The sequence below is a fragment of the Gastrolobium bilobum genome, unplaced genomic scaffold, assembly GCF_033153095.1.
Source record: "Gastrolobium bilobum isolate Gb01-03AN ecotype WA unplaced genomic scaffold, APGP_CSIRO_Gbil_v1 utg16185, whole genome shotgun sequence".
NCBI lineage: Eukaryota > Viridiplantae > Streptophyta > Magnoliopsida > Fabales > Fabaceae > Gastrolobium > Gastrolobium bilobum.
Genome location: NW_026899733.1, coordinates 735,827 through 753,652, shown reverse-complemented (window position 1 = coordinate 753,652; position 17,826 = coordinate 735,827). Strand labels below are relative to the sequence as shown.

The following is a 17,826-nucleotide window of genomic DNA, read 5'->3' as shown; positions in this document are numbered from 1 at the left end:
CAACTTTATACAAGTAATAGTTCTCTAATCAGCCCTATTCATGATACATATTTATGGGGGGGAAAGTTCTGTACAAAAGCTATATGGGACTAATCTCGTATTGGTCAGGTGCGAGACTGCCAGCGTACCAAAACGATGCAAGAGTGATGGGGATGGATGAAGTGAGTCTCGTACTATAATAGTGCAGAACTGATCCCGTACTAATCGGGTACATATTTGACTGACAAAACATATGAAATGACGTTTAATTGGGCAAATCTTTTACCCAAAAGTCTTAATCTGCTGCTTTTGCTTGTTTACATGCTATGTTCTTTTTATTTGCTTTTGCATTATGGATTATCAAAAACTTTGGAGAAATGGAACCTAGAAACACAAGTATAAGGCAAGGGATTAATGGTATGAGTAAAAAATGGAGGATTATTAGTTAATTTAGATTTTAGAAAACTTAAATGAAATGTCTAAAATAATCCTGAAGTTTTTGGTTTTTTAAATCATAAAAGTAGAACATTTTTGTCTGGATGAGAATGTAGCAAGCTGGAGAGAAAGAGAGGAGAAATTAGAGAGAGAATTAAGATTCAACATTCTCTTATGCTTTACTGAAAATTCCTCACACTTTTAACATGACCTATGGTCACAATGGGCTGAAAGAAATTACATGGACTCAATAATATATCTCTCTCTCATAGTCTCAGTCTAGTCCATTACATAGTCTTTCAAATATGATGGGTTCTTGGTAATATGTTTAGGCATGTTCTCAATTAGGCTCACAATACTTTTTGGCCCTTCAGAATTACCCTTGTCCTTAAGGTTTACTATGGACTGATATTTATGACCAACCATCTGAATCGAAACTGTCCCTTCAACTTTAGTGTTATTCGTTGGGTGGATAATATAAGAGCTTTAGTTGTTGGAAGCTGATTGGTTGGAAATCCTTCCCTTGAGTTTTGATTGGCTAGTGAACTGTCCACCTGACTCTTCTGAAAAGTAACATTGGGGAGTGTTGGCTGAGCATTAATAACATTCTTGGAACTCGCTTTTCCAACAACATGAAGTGAAACCCCTTTCTTGGCTTTTGAATAGTCATCGTTGTTTCCTTCGCCCTTAGGCTGATGTTTTTCTTTCTCCAAAAAAACTTCATCGTCCCCTGTGGAACCCGAAACCAAAAATTTATTTTGTGTCTCCTTCTTGGCATCATTTAGCAAAGAATCTCCCATGTTTGTAATGATCACCTCCTGCAAATCTGTGTTTTTGTCTTGGTCTAGCACCGGCATAAGGCACACAACGGTTGCATCTTCCCATGTGGCATCATCATGTGGTAGGTTCGACCATTGAACAAGGACTTGAGCGACAGAGCATCGATTGCGAAGAATGGTGTGTTGTGAGACTATGGCGACCAGAACATGGCACGGTGGCAGAGTATATCTATTTTGGGGAAGATGGTGAATGTGTAGTTGACGGGTGCATGATATGGTCGGAGGAGAAAAGTACGAAACACTGGGTGAACTTTAGAGTTGCTTAGGAGTTCTGGGCGAAAAGCCACTTGGCCGATTTTCTCTAATATCTTGTATGGTTCATAGAATCTGGCCACGAGCTTTTGAGAAGAGCGAGGGACCAAGGATAGTTGACGGTATGGTCGTAGGCGAAGTAAGACTAAGTCTCCCGGCTTAAAGGTACAATCTTTCCCTTTCAAGTCTGCTTGTTTTTTCATTAAAGCTTAGGCCTTTGCTAACTAGGTTCTCAATGTATTTAGGATTTGCTCACATTGGATCAATGTGGAATCAATAGCTTCAACTGATGTGAGACCCTAGGAGTAGTTGAGCACACATGTGGGGGGGGGGGGATCGGTCAAAGGTCGCCTCAAATGGAGAAGTGACAATGAAGCGATTAAAAGCTGTATTATAATGAAATTTGGCCCAAGGTAACAACTTTATCCATAATTTGGGATTTTCAAAAGTAAAGGCTCTCAGATATTGTTCCAAGCTTTGATTAACATACTCTGTTTTCCCATACGTTTCAAGGTGGTAAGAGGAATTATACCAGAGTGTTGTTTTATGAAGATGGAATAAGGTCTTCCAAAAGGTACTCAAAAACACTAGGTCCCATACATTTCGAATAATTAAAGCCTCAAAGTTCCTAATATAGTCACTGAGTGCACCATCCTGCGTCAATTTTGATAGCACTCCCCTCAAATCCTGATACGTTGTTCCCCCAAACCTCTGCCTCACCGCCAGCTTCAATTCAACCCAATAATGAATAGAACCGCTGTTAAACAACCATTGAAACCATGGTCCCGCTAAACCCTTCATTTTCATACCAGCCAATCGGACCTTGAGGGTATCAAGTACCTGTTGTAAGCCAAAATACAACTCAGTGCGAAAAATCCAACTATTTGGATATGTGCCATTGAAGATAGGAAGTTCCATGCGAATGGACTTCAATAACGTTCTTGGATCATTAGGATCCATGCGATGATGTTGAGCACCCATCATATGTTGGGGAATTGACGAATGCACACCACGGAATTGAACATTATCGCCTTGATGATTATCAGTACCAACAACTGCTGCATGTATCTGTTGAAGTTGCGTATTGAAGCTGGTGAACTGATTCTGATGGTCATTGAAACATTGCTCGAAACGAGATTGCAATTCTTTCCAGCTCCGATCTATGCGAAGTTAGAAAGCGTCAAATTCTTCAGCCAAATCCTGAACGCGCATTGTGAAATGTTTGTAAATTGATGAAAGCACCAATGAAAGGGACGTGGACCTTAACTCTGGAATTTTCAATCAAGAAGAACAGGAGAGGAAAGAAACAGAGAGAACAAGAGAACAATTGATTTCATATTCATCTGATACCTTTTCTGATAGTAAAGGACTACACTATCTCAGTGACTAACCCACAACTCAGGGCACGTCACCTATTAGCAAACTACACAATCAAGTATAACTACATTGGGTTCACTACATTACATTGGCCCCGCTACATATTAGTAATAAACTCCTTGGCCCACGAAGAAGCTCCGGCCGTTTTCCTCAGCTTGGGCCTATCTGAAGCGTAATTCTGGTGCTTTACCTTTGATAATTTTTTTTTTTAAATAACACCAGACTTATCTAATACCTAAGAAAGAATAAATGAACAATCTAAGATAGGTAGATTGAATTTATTTTAGAAGCTAACTGCTATGGTCAACCTCTTTTATATATAGTTTTAGTTACGTGTAAGAAAAAAAAAATTACAGTTTAAGATAGGGAGTAGTATTTAATTTATTTTTAGGGGAATAGAGGGAAAGTATTGAGAAATTTCAGCACGGCTTAAACGCTGTTATCAGAAACATCAGCATAAAAAAAGCTCCAAAGAACACGTGGAGTCGAGAACTACAGGGAGATTCGGGTGGTTCATTAATTGTCGTGTGGATATGAATAAGCTTCTCCTAAAGTTGCCACGTTTCCCTGAAATATCTCATTGATCGCCACGTGTATTACACTCTGCCAAATGGGATAGCAATTGGAAAATTAGCATCCTATCCTATATATATAAATAAAGAACGGGGAGAGAGGGTAGTTCGAAGAAAGTAAAAGAAAGATGGAGAAGCAAGTGCATAGAGAGACAAAGCCAGAATGCGAATCAGGTAAAGGAAGCATTGAAGGGGTTAATTTCGAGAATAGTCCGTACCTGCAATACAAGGACTTGGAGGATTATAAGCGTCAGGGTTATGGAACACAAGGTCATCAAGAACCAAAGCCAGGTCGTGGAGCTGGAGCCACTGAGGCACCCACTCTCTCTGGTGCTGACGTTTCCTCTGAGGCCCAATTCAAAGCCACTGATGCCATTCATCGCACAGGAGCCCCTTAATTTACACTATCTATAGTTTATTTCGTGTAATAAGAAATCGTATTCTGGTTTCATTTTGATTTGTTAGATTATTACACTTTTAAATTTTGCTTTTATTAGCATCTTGTATTTTCTATGTAACACGTTTCTGTTGTTGTGTTAAATCCTTTCTCAAATGTAGGTTATCTTTGTTGTTGTATTAAATCCTTTCTTAAATTCAGGTTATCTTAGAGGGTATGATATTTTTGGATTGGTGATGCCATTCAAAAGGCTACAAGCCACAAACGGCTAAGAATTATCAATCTTTACCTAATGACTACGTCGCAAGGTTTTTTTTTTTTTTTTTTCCCATTCTCAACTCAAAGAAACTAGATGTTTTGATTAATAATAGTGGATAAAAATGATCATTTTTCTCAATTGTGTTGTTTGATCCCTTTTTTAGTTAGTTCTGTCTTTCGGAATGGTGAAGCTAGAGTTTTGTTGTTTTCTTTCCTTTTATGTAGAAGTGCAAAGTAATTCTGTCTCCCAGGACTTCGTCACGTTTCCAGTTGTGTGGGTCAACCGCTAGCTTACAATTGGGCTCGTTTCCGGAATAGTTGGGCCATGTGAATCTGTACTGTTTCATGGGTTATATTATATATATATATATATATATATATATATATATATATATATATATATATATATATATTATATTAGGTCCTAGATGATCGTATTGTTATATTGTATGGTATGCGTTTAGAGATATCTTAAAGATATGTATTTTGGTTGGTTTATAGTCAGTATCTCAATCACTGCACACAAACAGTATTGACAGTAATAATATATAGATCAAAAAGTGTGTATCTGGGGTCTTTAGCCTCTTATTTATAAGGGCTACCTCTAGAATTTATGTAGATCTTCCAGTTGTAGTAGGATTAAGCTTTCTTTCTCTTGGGATAAGAATTCTATTGTTGTATAATGTTGTTAAAATAATTAAGTATTTATCTTGTGATGACTTCTTTGGTAGGTAGTTAGGATATAATATATATATATATAACTATATATATATATGTATATATATATATATATATATGACGGGTTTAACTTTTCTTATGTTGTAGGATTGTAGGAGAGAAAAAAAGTAGAGAGAAGTTAAATGTGGGTCCCATATTTTATATTAAAAAAGAAAAGAAAAATTAATTGGCACGGAAAACGAATTTGTGTAGGAAAATAGGAGTATCTCATATGGCATGAGAGTATTATTTCCCATATATGACATGTTACTTTTACATCGGTATAATAATAAAAGATTTTATACCACATCTCTAACAGTAAAGACTTCTTGGGCATATTAATTAATTTATCATTATGACCCAATGAATTTTAACCGTTAAATGCACGGAATTAACAGTTAGGATGTGATGTAAGACTTGTTATTCTTATACGGGCATAAGTTGATCTTAGCTATATATATAGTTATAATATAATTTTTTTCTTTTCTGGTTCATTTCTCTTGACATAAAAAGAGAAAAAATAATAATTTTTTATATTATAATTATATATTATCTATAGTATATAGATATGTCTTGTTTCGATCATTTTTGTACTTTGCAATTATAATTTTTGAAGCCAAAACAAAAATGAATGGATATATATATATATATATATATATATATATACACGATTACGGGAGAAGAGTTAAGAAATCTAAAAAGATTATGGGAGATGAGAATGAAGATTGTTATTCAAATGATGTTAAAAGGGGGATGATATATGAGTAATCATACAATACGATCCTAATCGAAATGCATATATTTGTCTAATATACTCTGGGAACGATGAGAAAAGATATATCTTACACCCCAAAGGAGATATTATTGGAGATACCATTGTATGGTACATAAGTTCCTATAAAAATGGGAAATGTCCTAGATACTAGAATAAATATATGACGGGAGAAAATCATCTCTCTATCAAGACGACATATCTATTTTATGTTCTTAGTGATCCGACGGTACCGAGTGAAAGGGCCGTCGCACAACGGTAAAAGTTACTCTAGGGATAACAAGCTGAAGCTTATCGTCAAATGTCTCTTCTATTACGAAGACCATGATACATGACAAAGACTATTGTCTTTTCTATAACGAACTCGAGTATTCTTTTTTGTTATCAATATTTATCAAATCTGTTCCTATCTAACGAAACGTTATTGGATCAAATGACAAAGACTCTCTGTTTGTTTTGGTGCAAATACCAATATGAGTATCCGTACTCCAGCTAGATAGTTTTCACCGCTAGTCTAGGGTTGAACCCAGAGATTTGATGGCGAATCGTCCGCCCCGCATCCACCCCTCGAGTATATGCTTCAATAAGAATCACATAGGGTCTCTCAAGAGAATTTATGACTACATCAAAGAATTGAACGAGGAGCCATATGAGATGAAAATCTCATATGCGGTTTTATAGAGTGGCAGTAAGAGAAATCACTTCAATAATATTCACAGTTTCATGAAATACATATTAAAAATTAAAACATGTAATAACACAAAATTAAACGTAATTCAGGTCTAGTGTTAAATACTGCCTTCTTAAGATAATTTTACCCTATTTATAATGTCCAAGATTCGTGAATAATTATCTCTTAGCATAGAATAGATTATCTCTACTATTATGGCGATGCTTTCGTATAGAATAGCTCAAAAATTCGTATCTTAAAATTTCGGTTCCTATTTATTTATGGAAAATGTAAAGTCATGATTCAATAATATTTATTCGATGATTCGCATCAATTCGATTATGAAAAAACACTCATTTTTCATATCAAATTTTTTATTCATAAACATAATTAATTCGAAATTAATTACAAAACAGACTATGTACTTCCCATTTAATTGTCTGGCTGCAAGCACGAATGTTTTCAAAGAATGAAAATATTCATCCAAGGCACTAAGTTACAAGTTACAATTATCAAAATAAAAGAAAACAATAATTAGTAATATGATAGTTTTAGGTTCACTATTATTGAGCGAATATTTTAAGGTCAACAGGTCCGGAATAAAATACAATTAGTTGGTAACTCAACAAAAAAAAATTTGAACACATGATGGAAAAAAAATATAAACAGCAAACAAATAGCACATCCTGTGCCAATTAGTGGAAAAAATTTATGGTGCACCAAGATAGTTCTTTGATTGAAATTTTGACACTTGGCTTAAAAAAATCTTAATTTTTTTTCTCTCTCCTCTCTCATCAGATTTTTCTCACTTTCTCACTCCTTTGCCCCACTGAATATTGTGCGCTCCAGGAGCACTAAGGGTGCGCATGACAATCTTTCTGGAATTATTTTTTTTTTAATTTCTGTTTCTGGGAACAGAAATGGATAGGAAACTCGTTTGGTAAAATTGGTTTATTTTTTTTGTTCCCGGGATGAACCAGTTTAATTTTTGTGCTGGGGAACAGAAAAAAGAATCAAAAAATTTCTGCTTTTTTGTTTCCGGGCTCAAAATGAGAAACACTTATCTCTCTCAATCACTCTCCACCTCTACCATCATCACCATCACCACCATCATCCCGACACGACTGTCGCCACCATCGTTCTGCCGCCATCGTACTACTAGTGCCGCCGTCACCACCTCTCACCACCACAATGTCACCGCCACCATTACCACCACCTCCACCCATCACTACCACCATGCCACTACCACCACCAACTGTCACCACCGCCACTACTGTCACCTACCACCACTGCCGCAGTCACTGCTACCACCACCATCATGATGCCTTCACAACCACCACCACTATGTCACTGCTATCATTGTTGCCGCCACCAACCACATACCCACCACCGTTGTCGCTATCACTGCCGTCACCTCCACCACCACTACCACCGCCACTGCCACCATTATCACCGCCATCGTCGCAGCCGCTGCCGTCACAACCACCACCACTATCTTCACCACGCCACCATCACAACCGTACCGCCGCCGCCACCGCCACCACCACAACCACACCATATGAAAAGGAAAGAGTTGATCCGAAATTTTTTTATATTTAGTAGGAATTATTTTTTATTATGTTATTTGTTGTGTTATCAAACACAATTCTCATCATCAGAATCAAAATGAAATATGTTATCAAACACATTTTTTTGTCTCAGAAACTGTTCCAAGGCACAGAAATAATAAAGAATGCTTTCTTTTCATAAACAACACTCGAGAATAGAATGGTTATCATGGACACCCTAAATATGCTCTGCAAGTAGTGCCCACTAAATCATTCTGCAGTCCGCACCAGGTCCTGCAGCCATCCAGAGGAGACTCAAATATTCATAATACAATTCAAAATAACCGAAATTCAGACGTTTTATATAAACAATATACAAATGCATCCGTGCATTGAAGTTATACAGTTACTTTATTTATTTATTTTTGGTAAGCACGGCTACTTTACTTTATATTGAATTTTATCATCGCCAATTTGCTAAGGTGAACTTAGCTCAGGTGTTTTTATCAGAAATCAGGCAATATACGATCTTTTTCCCTTAATAAATCAGAAGAAACTGATCATGGTGGCTACGTTACTCGGTACTTTATTGTGATGACATATTTCATGTTACTGTATTCCAAATTTAAAATCTTCCCCCTTTTCAAAGCTACATTGTAATTCAATTTCAAATACCACAATCGTCCCCACTCCCACTTAAGACATTGACATTTGACAAGCCCACTTGCGTTCATCCAGAATCCATAAGATTAGCATCTAAAGTGAGGGTAGATAGGTACTGGTTCTACTAGTGGCAGGCCCAAAAAAGTCACAGTTCCTTTCTTCACTCCCAAACAAAGTAAAAGGACACTATTTTTGTTGGGTCGCTTACACTGATCGGTGATCACTAGTGTCCCAATTTAATTCTTACTTTAATGTTCGTCAGCACCCTACTTTACCTCTTCTTTTTATATTCCAAATGTCTCTCTCTCTCTGTTTGTATCACTCTGTCACCCACATTCACCCTCCCTCCCACTATTCGAATATCTTGACCCTATCATTAACCTTAAAAATCTTATTTATCCCTTCCTACCTTCCCACGACACCCAACAGCTTCCAAACCAAACCAAACCAAACCTGTTTGTTGTTTGTTCCTTTCGTTAGATGGCGACAAACAGTGTCCAAGGAAAATGGGATCATGTGGAAGAAGAAGAGGAGGATGAAGAGGAAGAAGCATTGTCCCTTTCCGATCTTCCAATCACCCACGAGGACCAGTCAAGAAAAGAAGACACTCGTGTCAATAATGAAACCCATGAAGAATTCGATTTCCACTCATCATGGGGTGGTCTCTTTTCCAAAGAAGAACCCGAAATGTGTGTCGCTGATGAAGTTTTCTTTCAAGGCCAAATTCTCCCATTGCGTCTCTCATTCAGCTCCGAGGCTGGTTTATTAACCAACGTTCAACGTGATGGTAAGAAATTCAACCGTTGTGAATCAAGTTCTGAGTCATTGGACCATGGTTCTATAATAAGTGAGTTTCAGAGCAATAGTAGTAGAAGCAGTAGTCTTAGAAGCCAAAACTCGTCAAGTAGCACTAGCTCAACAACAACCCCAAGAATTTCCAAACCCAATGTTCAAAATCAATTTCACACCCACCCAAGTCCAAAACCTCAGTTAAGAGTATCTGATCCAAGAAGAGCAAGTTTTGGCAATCAAAGTAGAAATAGAAAATCATCAGCATGGGAAATTTTCCGTTTGGGTGTGGTCCCTACACCTGAGATAGGATTGCAAGACCTTAAGGTTCGTAGCACCAATAGTGCTAACAAAAACTCAGTAAGTCGTAATAGTAGTAGCAGTAGCAGCAATAGCACCACAAAAAGTGTCAAAATGAGTAAGAACTACAAGAGTCATCATCATAGCGATAAGAGCAATCATATTTTCAAACAGTTTGTTGGCAAAGGCGGTGGTTTAATGAGTGGTTGTAATTGTTCTATTGAAGCGGTGGAATCGGACATGGTAATGATCAAAGGTGGTACTAAAAGCATAAAAAAGACAGAAAGTGTAACGCATGCCGTGAAAGAAAAAGTGGTCGAGTTGAAGAAGCAGAAGCAGAGGCAAAAGCAAGGAAAGAAGGTCATGTCACGTCGTCGAACGTTTGAATGGTTAAAGGAGCTTCATGCTAGCCATGCTGATGAAGAGGCTTTGTTATCAAACCCATGAATTGCGTGGTGTGGTCGCATGCTTGTAGTTTAATTTTAGATAATTAGATTAGATTATTGCCTTTCTGGCTGCTGCTTTTGTTTCTCTTTAATTTGAATTAAATTATAATATTGTAGTGCAGGGCTCTATAATCAAAATTGGTTTTGCTTTTCCTTTTTTTATTTTTTTGTGTTTGGTGTTAATTTGGGTGTAAATTAATAATTGAATCGGTTTTGTTTAAGGTGTTGGGTGAGTGAGATTTGTGGCCATGATGGACTCTAAAATGATAATTGATAAGCTCCAACATAAGTCGTGGAAATTGGTGCTTATGCTAGTCATCATGATTGAAGTGTGAACTTCGATGCTTTATGGATAGTTGAGTGGAGTAGGGAAAATAGTATTTGGGGACTGCACAAAGTCACGCGAGGCTGAGAGTCAGAGGGAGAAAAGATTGAAAGAGCAATCGAGGATGGGAAAGCCGTGAAATGAAAAAAAGAAAGAAAAAAAGAAATAAGAAATAAAGTGAAACGGAGGTGGAAAAGGTGGTTTTTTTTTTTTTTTTTTTTTTTTCTCTCATAGTGTAAAAGTTGGAGTTTTTTGAGATGGATATTTAGAAGGCCAAAAAGAGTTTTGTCTGTGGTCAAATGGCATAACGAACAAAAAATTATTGATTTTTTCCATAGAACTTTTAGAATAGAGGTGAAGAGAATTGAAGTAAAAAGAAAGAAAAGAATATTTATAACATGAAATATTAATAAAAAAGTAAATATAGTTTAGTATGTTAAAAACATAAAAAAAAATATCAATATTTTTAATTTATTAATTAAAAGGATTAATTACAAAAAATTACAGTTGTTCTTAGAACACGTACTTAATAATAAATTAAAATAAAAATGTATTTAGACAAATTTTGAAGAAGAGTACTCTTGTAGTTTTTTTTGTAAGAATTGTTTTAGATTTAAAGTTTCTGCAGATATTCTAAAATTAATTTTTGTGGGAGATTTATTTCTTTAAAAATCTTATTTAATAATAATAAATGTTTTAAAGTATTTTTAATTATTTTTTTAAAAAAGAAGTACAAACAAATGGGTCATAAATAGGCAACAATTAGGCTAATCTATTTTATCTTATTTTAGGCTAATCTATTCACCCTACCAAGCGCGAGAGGAATTTAAAACTCGGAGTGGGGCGAGTAAGAATTTAGGACCACCCTATACTTTTTATCTAATTATACATTATATTTAATTATTGATAAAAGTAAATTACATTAACTTATTTTGAACACCCTAACACTAATTCTTAACATATATTTTTTAAAAAATTTATATGAAATAATAGATTAAATATTCTGGTACACAAATGAACGGCCTTACATTACGATAATAAATTATTTTAAAAAAATTTGTAAATAAGTATTGTATAAATAATTTAAAATAAGTATTGTAAAAATAATTTTGAGAAATCCATCTATCTTAGCCAAAATCTGATTTCCTTTCCATCCCCGAGATTTCATACAAGCCATTCTCCATAACTTTTTAGACCCTACATAAATTCCTCCAAAGATTTGAATCACCACTGCGCACCTCAAACAAGCCATTGTTTTGGCTAGTCGTCCCATATTTAGCTCGAAGAACTTGGGCCCATAAGTGATTTGGTTTCATAAAATGCTTCCAAGCTTTTTTTGCTAGAAAAACATCATTCATATGCTCCAGTCTTTTCAGACCCAAACCACCATACTCCTTTTGGCATTGTAATTGTTTTCCAAATGATAACATGATGGGCTCTTTTATTATATGTATTTCCCCATATGAAACCTTTTTGCATTCTTTCTATTTCAAGGCATATTGAAGATGGAAGCTTGTATCTTTGCATTTGAAAATAAGGTATAGATGCTAAGACCAATTGAGCTATTGTAATCTTTCCCGCTTGGGAAAGGCATTGTTGTTGCCACACGTTAAAGCTCACCTCTAATATTTTCCACGATTCCAACATAATGGTCCTTTGAAACTCTCCCATGTTGCATCATTGCACCAAGATAGTGTCCTACATTTTTCACATGTTTGAAACCACTTCTCTGCACTATTCTTCTAGCCACATAATCACTAGTGTTCCTAAAGAAGAAAACACTAGTTTTCTCAACACTGAGTTTTTCTCATGAAGCTTCTTCAAACAAATTAAGACATTTCAGAAGCACATCCAATTGGTCCTCATTAGCCTCCATGAAGATCATTAAATTATCAGCAAAGGCTAGATGAAATATAAGGGGACCACCCTTGCCCACTTTCATTGGTTTCCATAATCCCCCATTAGTAGCAGTGGTTTTAATGAGACAATTTTTTCATAGCAATAACGAAGAGGTATGGCGAGAGAGGATCGCCCTGCCTTATACCTCTTGAAGAACAAAGCTCAGAGGTCTTTCCACCATTCCATAGCAAATTGATCTTTGTAGTTTTAACACACGCCATAATCAGATTGACTGTATGCTCTGGCAACGAAATTTCTTTCAACATACGCTCCAAAAATGCCCATGAAACTTTGTCATAAGCCTTGATTAAATCAATTTTAACAACCATGTACGCCTTCCTCCCTCTCATCTTGTGCATGGTAAGAATAAATTCTTGCACTATGACAATGTTATCTTGAATTTGTCTATTTGGACAAAACTTACATGAAAAGGGGAGATAATGGTCTCCATTATCGGTTTGAGTTTCTGGACAATGCGCTTCGTCAATAATTTATAGATCACTGTACACAGAGATATCGGTCTAAACTGTGCTACAAATTAATGATACTTCACTTTCGGTATCAGAACTAGGAGCGTTGAGTTGATATCAAAAATCAACTCAGGATTTGACCAAATTTTGGCAATGGCTTCACAAACTTAGTTTTTGACACTGCCCCACTGTCTTTGAAAGAAAGTTGCAGGAAAACCATCATCCCCAGGAGCTTTATAAGCCCTCATCGATCTCATAGCTCTATGGATTTCTTCTGCTTCTAGAATTTTAATCATTTAATCTATAATCAACTGAGGGATTTTATTCCATATGTTTGGAGAGGTTAACCATCTTCGATTATTGTTTTCCTCCCTGAATAAATGTTTATAAAAACCACATACCAGCTGCTTAAGCTCATTATCATCTTCCACCACTGATTGCAATCATTCTAAAGCCTAGTTATTTTGTTGGAACTTCTACGAATCACAGTCTTCAAATGATAAAACCTTGACCTTTTATCTCCATCCAAGATCCATCTATGTCTAGATTTTTGGAACCAAAGCATTTCCTCCTATCCGGTGTTTGTTCCAAGTTTATACGCAGATATCTTTGAAGCTCTTGAAGATCTAAGTTGTCTGAAATAATCCTTTCAGCCTGGACTTTCACTATTTCCTTCGTGGGCCTCTTCTTCCATTTGCTAATATCCCCAAAGACTTCCTTATTCCATTTTTGCAACAAGGGTACAAAACATCTAAGCATGGGGCTGATCTCTTTGTTATTGTTCCATTTATCAACCATCAAGTTTTTAAAATCAGGATGATCCATCCACGAGGCAATAAACCTAAAAGGTCTCACATGCCAATTTGACCTATGCGGATCCATTCTCAATAGCATAGGACTATGGTCAGATTGTAACCTTGGAAGGATCCTAACCTCAATATCTTCAAAGCTTAATCTCAAATCAGGACTGACACAGACTCTATCGAGTTTTTTATACACTCTATTTAAATAGGGCCATTTGGGACCTTGCCAAGTGAATTTAGGGCCACAACGTCTTGGTTCATCCACTTGACAATTGTCTAGACACTTAGTGAATTTTCTCTATTTGGCTGTATCAGGAATTGTACCACCTTGTTTCTCACTAGCACTTTTGATGTTGTTGAAATCACCACCAGGGACCATTAATGGTCTGGCTTAGGTCATAAACTTTCTCCCACATCACATGCCTTTCATCTTCCCGCGAACTGGCTTACACTGCAGTACAATTGAACTCTCTTTGACTAGTTACTTCAACTTTCAGATGAATGAATTCATTAGTCTGGGATGGAAGCTGCACTTTAAACCGGTTAGAATCCCAGAGAGCCCAAATCCCTCCAATAAACCACACTGGTTCTTCTATTATAGCTTGGGCAAATTTAATCTTCTTCATGATCTTTCTACTTTTCTCACTACCAATTCTTGTTTCCATAAAAATCACCATGCCTATAGCATGCTTATCCACTAACATCTTCAGAGTTCGACCAAGTTTTGGGTTTCTTGTACCCCTACAATTCCAAAATAAAAAAGACATTAAGAAGTTTTCTTGGTAGTTGCAGGTTGAGATAATACCTGCACCTGACGACCTGAAGCAACTCTTCCAACTCCACGCTTAACACCACTTAGAATGGTTTTATTGGGTGCATTTCTTCCCTTAGCTATCTTTGGATCTGGTGGTTTGGCTCCTAGAGATTACATGGAGCCTTTTGAGGAGACCCCTCGTCAATCATCTGAGTTTCCTTCACCACATTAATATCATCCACTTTTTTTTTCTACTTAGTTACCATCTAATCCATTTCTTCTTTATTATGCATTGTATCTGACTCTAGATTCTCCTTCACCATATGCTGTATCTTCTTTAGTATTTCAACTTCATCAGCCTTCTTAAGATCTTCACCCGAATTTGTTTCCATCAAACCATTCCAAACCAATCTAAAAGCATTTCCTGTCTCAACCAGACTCATCTTATCCTTCACTCCTTTATTTTTCAGCTTACCTAACACCAAATTCCCAGATCGTTTCCCTATCTCATACCCCCCTCCCTAGAAAATCCATCAGACGAGCAATAGCCTTCGCTTCTGTTATCAACCAGATCATCAATAGGGGTTTTCACAACTTCCTTTGGTCTTGTGATATCATCTCATCTTCCCTTTATACCTACACCACTGTTTTTTATCATTACATTTTCATCTTTTTTGGCTCTCGATACCATCACCCAAGGCCCCTAACCAGCATTGTCTTTCTCCTCCTCCTCAGAAATATTTAAGTTTCCTTCATCAAGATCTATGTTGACTAAAGTTCTGCCCTCAACATCAGCATGATTGTCTACCTTGCAAGGGCAAGCTTCAGACCTGTGTCCGTATTTGCCACACGAATAGCAAATGAGATAAAGTCCTTCATACTCTACTCTTATAATGCCCCTCTATGTAGTAGTCAGCTTTCAGAGGTCGAGTGAAATCGATCTCAACACATATTCTGGCGAATTTTCCCCTTGCCAGAGATGTAGTCATTGCATATAATCGAATCTAATCGAACAAATTGTGAACTGTACAAATTAACAATAACATTGATTAAATCAAGATTAAATAAAGGGCTCCGGTGTATAGAGAGGACCTCTCCGTTTAAAAAGGAATCATAAAAACGAAGGAACCCACCATTTCTTTATCTATTTCTATTTCATTTACTCTTTTTTTATACCCTGTATCCATACAATTTCTTATTTTGGGGTTAATTGCTTATTCCATATTCTATATATATGGCTTCGCTTATGATATGCACATATAACTTCGATATATTAATTAATATAAATTAGGAAGAATTTATTATATTCATATGGGTTGCCCGGGACTCGAACCCGGAACTAGTCGGATGGAGTAGATAATTTGTTTTTGAATTAAATTCATGACGGCGCACGAAAAACCTAGCAAGGCGCAAAAATCCTAGCAGACGTTTTTGCGTTCTTTAATGGTTTCAAATTATTACTTGCACGCATTGTGCTTACAAAATATATCACTTAGACCCTATGAGGTCTTATATATAAATAATATTTTTTTTATTTTTCTCAACTTTTGTTTATTTTGGTAAGCATTTTTCTCAACTTTTATCTTATATTATTATTATATTATAAATTAAAATTATGTACCAAAAATATAAATTATTTATTTAAATTTAAATTAATTTTAATTAATAATAATCTCAATTATATCCTTATAATTTTATACATAATTTTTTTTATTTTTTCTCTTTTTATTTTATATCCTCATCTAATGCATTTAATGAAAATAAATTATTTTTTTTGTAAAAAAATTCATTTAGTTTTGTCATGAAAATAAATTCAAATCAAATAATGTTTTATTTTAGAGTAAATACCTTTTTGGTCCTCAGCAAATTTTACGATGCCCGCTTTAGTCCCTAGCAAATAAAAAGGCTATTCGTGATCTCTAAGAAATTCAAAATGGACCCCTTTATATGAAATCGTGGTCCCTCACAAATTCAAAAAATACCAACATTAGTCCCTCAAAAGGACTAAAATGGTTCCACTTTGATTTTCTTAGAGATCACGAATAGCCTTTTTATTTGCTAAGGACTAAAGCGAGTATCGTAAAATTTGCTGAAGACCGAAAATCATATTTACTCTTTATTTTATCTATGTTTTACCCGATATCGTTATAATACATATTTACTTTTTTTTTTGGGTACATATATTTACTTTATTTTATCTAAAGAAAGTAAATGTCTTATTTTGATAATACATATTTACTTTATCTTTTTAATTTTTAAATCTATTTTTAAAATAAAATTATTAAGATAATTTTTAAATTAATTTCAAAAACTTGAAATATTTTTAATATAATATTTAATTATTAATTTTATTTGATAGTATCATTATTATATAAAATAAAGTTTAGAAAAAATAAATATTTTTATATTTATAAAACAACATGAAGTCTAAGTGATATATTTTACAATCACAACAAGTGTAAGTGAAAATTTGAAAATACATGGGGTTAAATGATAAATTAATTAACCACAATGAGTCCAAGTGAGAAGTCTAAAATCATGGGGAGTCAAATGATAAACCAAAAATCACAGTAGGTAAAATTGAAGTTTTTTCCAAAAATTTTCTACTAGAGTTATAATCTCTAAGGATACAAGAAAGGGTTACGTTAACCAAAAAGTTACATTTATCTCGTCCAATCATCAAGCCTAAAACAAAATAATGATTTCAAGAAATAAGAATAAGGATACAAAAAAGAGATACTACACAACACATCTTGCATTTTAACCATGCTGTTGAGAACTCGGTTCCCTCAACTCGGTTAAGAAGCCTTTGCGGAACTCAAATGTCGAGTTAGGAGCTCGGCTTTTCAATCAAAGGTCGGCTTGTATCATCAGGTCGGCCAACACAGCGTAAAAATGAAAAACATAGAGAAGAGAGACAGAGAAGAATGCAGACAAATTTTAACGTTGAAAAACCTTCTCCAATGTGAAGAAGTAAAAACTCACGGGACACTAGTTCAGAATCAAACTTCCACTATGAAAATAATGGGTTACAAGAATCAAGTTTTACCAAGATGGTGGTACATTCAAACCTCAGATATAATGGTGGTATTCTCTCAAACTTCTCTATAGAGGTCTCACTCTTCTAACCTCCCTCTAGAGGTACTCACAAAAGCAAAGCTTTAAGCTTTTCTTACAAAATCCTAAAAATCTCTCAAGCCAACCTTGCCTCCATCCCACAACTAATGTTTATACAGGGGAGGAAAAATGTTTAGGGTTACTTGAGCCCCAAATTTCTTCAATATTAGGCCTTGTGCATTGAAAGAGGAAAAAGCCCAACACATGTATGAATCTACAAAAGGCAACTTCGTCCTCCTTTCACTGTTGGAACTCAAAAACCAGAATAATGATTTCAAGAAATAAGAATAAAATCTGGGTTTTGAACGAAATTATGATTCCGAATGGAATGAATTAAATAGCTTTGCCAAGGAAACACCTGCTGAACCGTCTATAAAATATTTGAAATTTTGAATATGAAGTAAGTGGTCCAGTTAGTACCCAAATAAAATTGAGGGTCCAGTAA

At 35.4% G+C, this 17,826-nt stretch overlaps 1 protein-coding gene across 1 annotated transcript; it reads left to right on the top strand.

The window, feature by feature from the left end:
* Positions 1 to 8,867: 8,867 nt before the first annotated feature.
* LOC133293132 (uncharacterized) lies at positions 8,868 to 10,131 on the top strand. The gene has a single exon (XM_061491668.1). The coding sequence runs from the start codon at positions 8,959 to 8,961 to the stop codon at positions 10,012 to 10,014; it is 1,056 nt and encodes a 351-aa protein (XP_061347652.1). The 5' UTR covers positions 8,868 to 8,958; the 3' UTR covers positions 10,015 to 10,131.
* Positions 10,132 to 17,826: the final 7,695 nt, after the last annotated feature.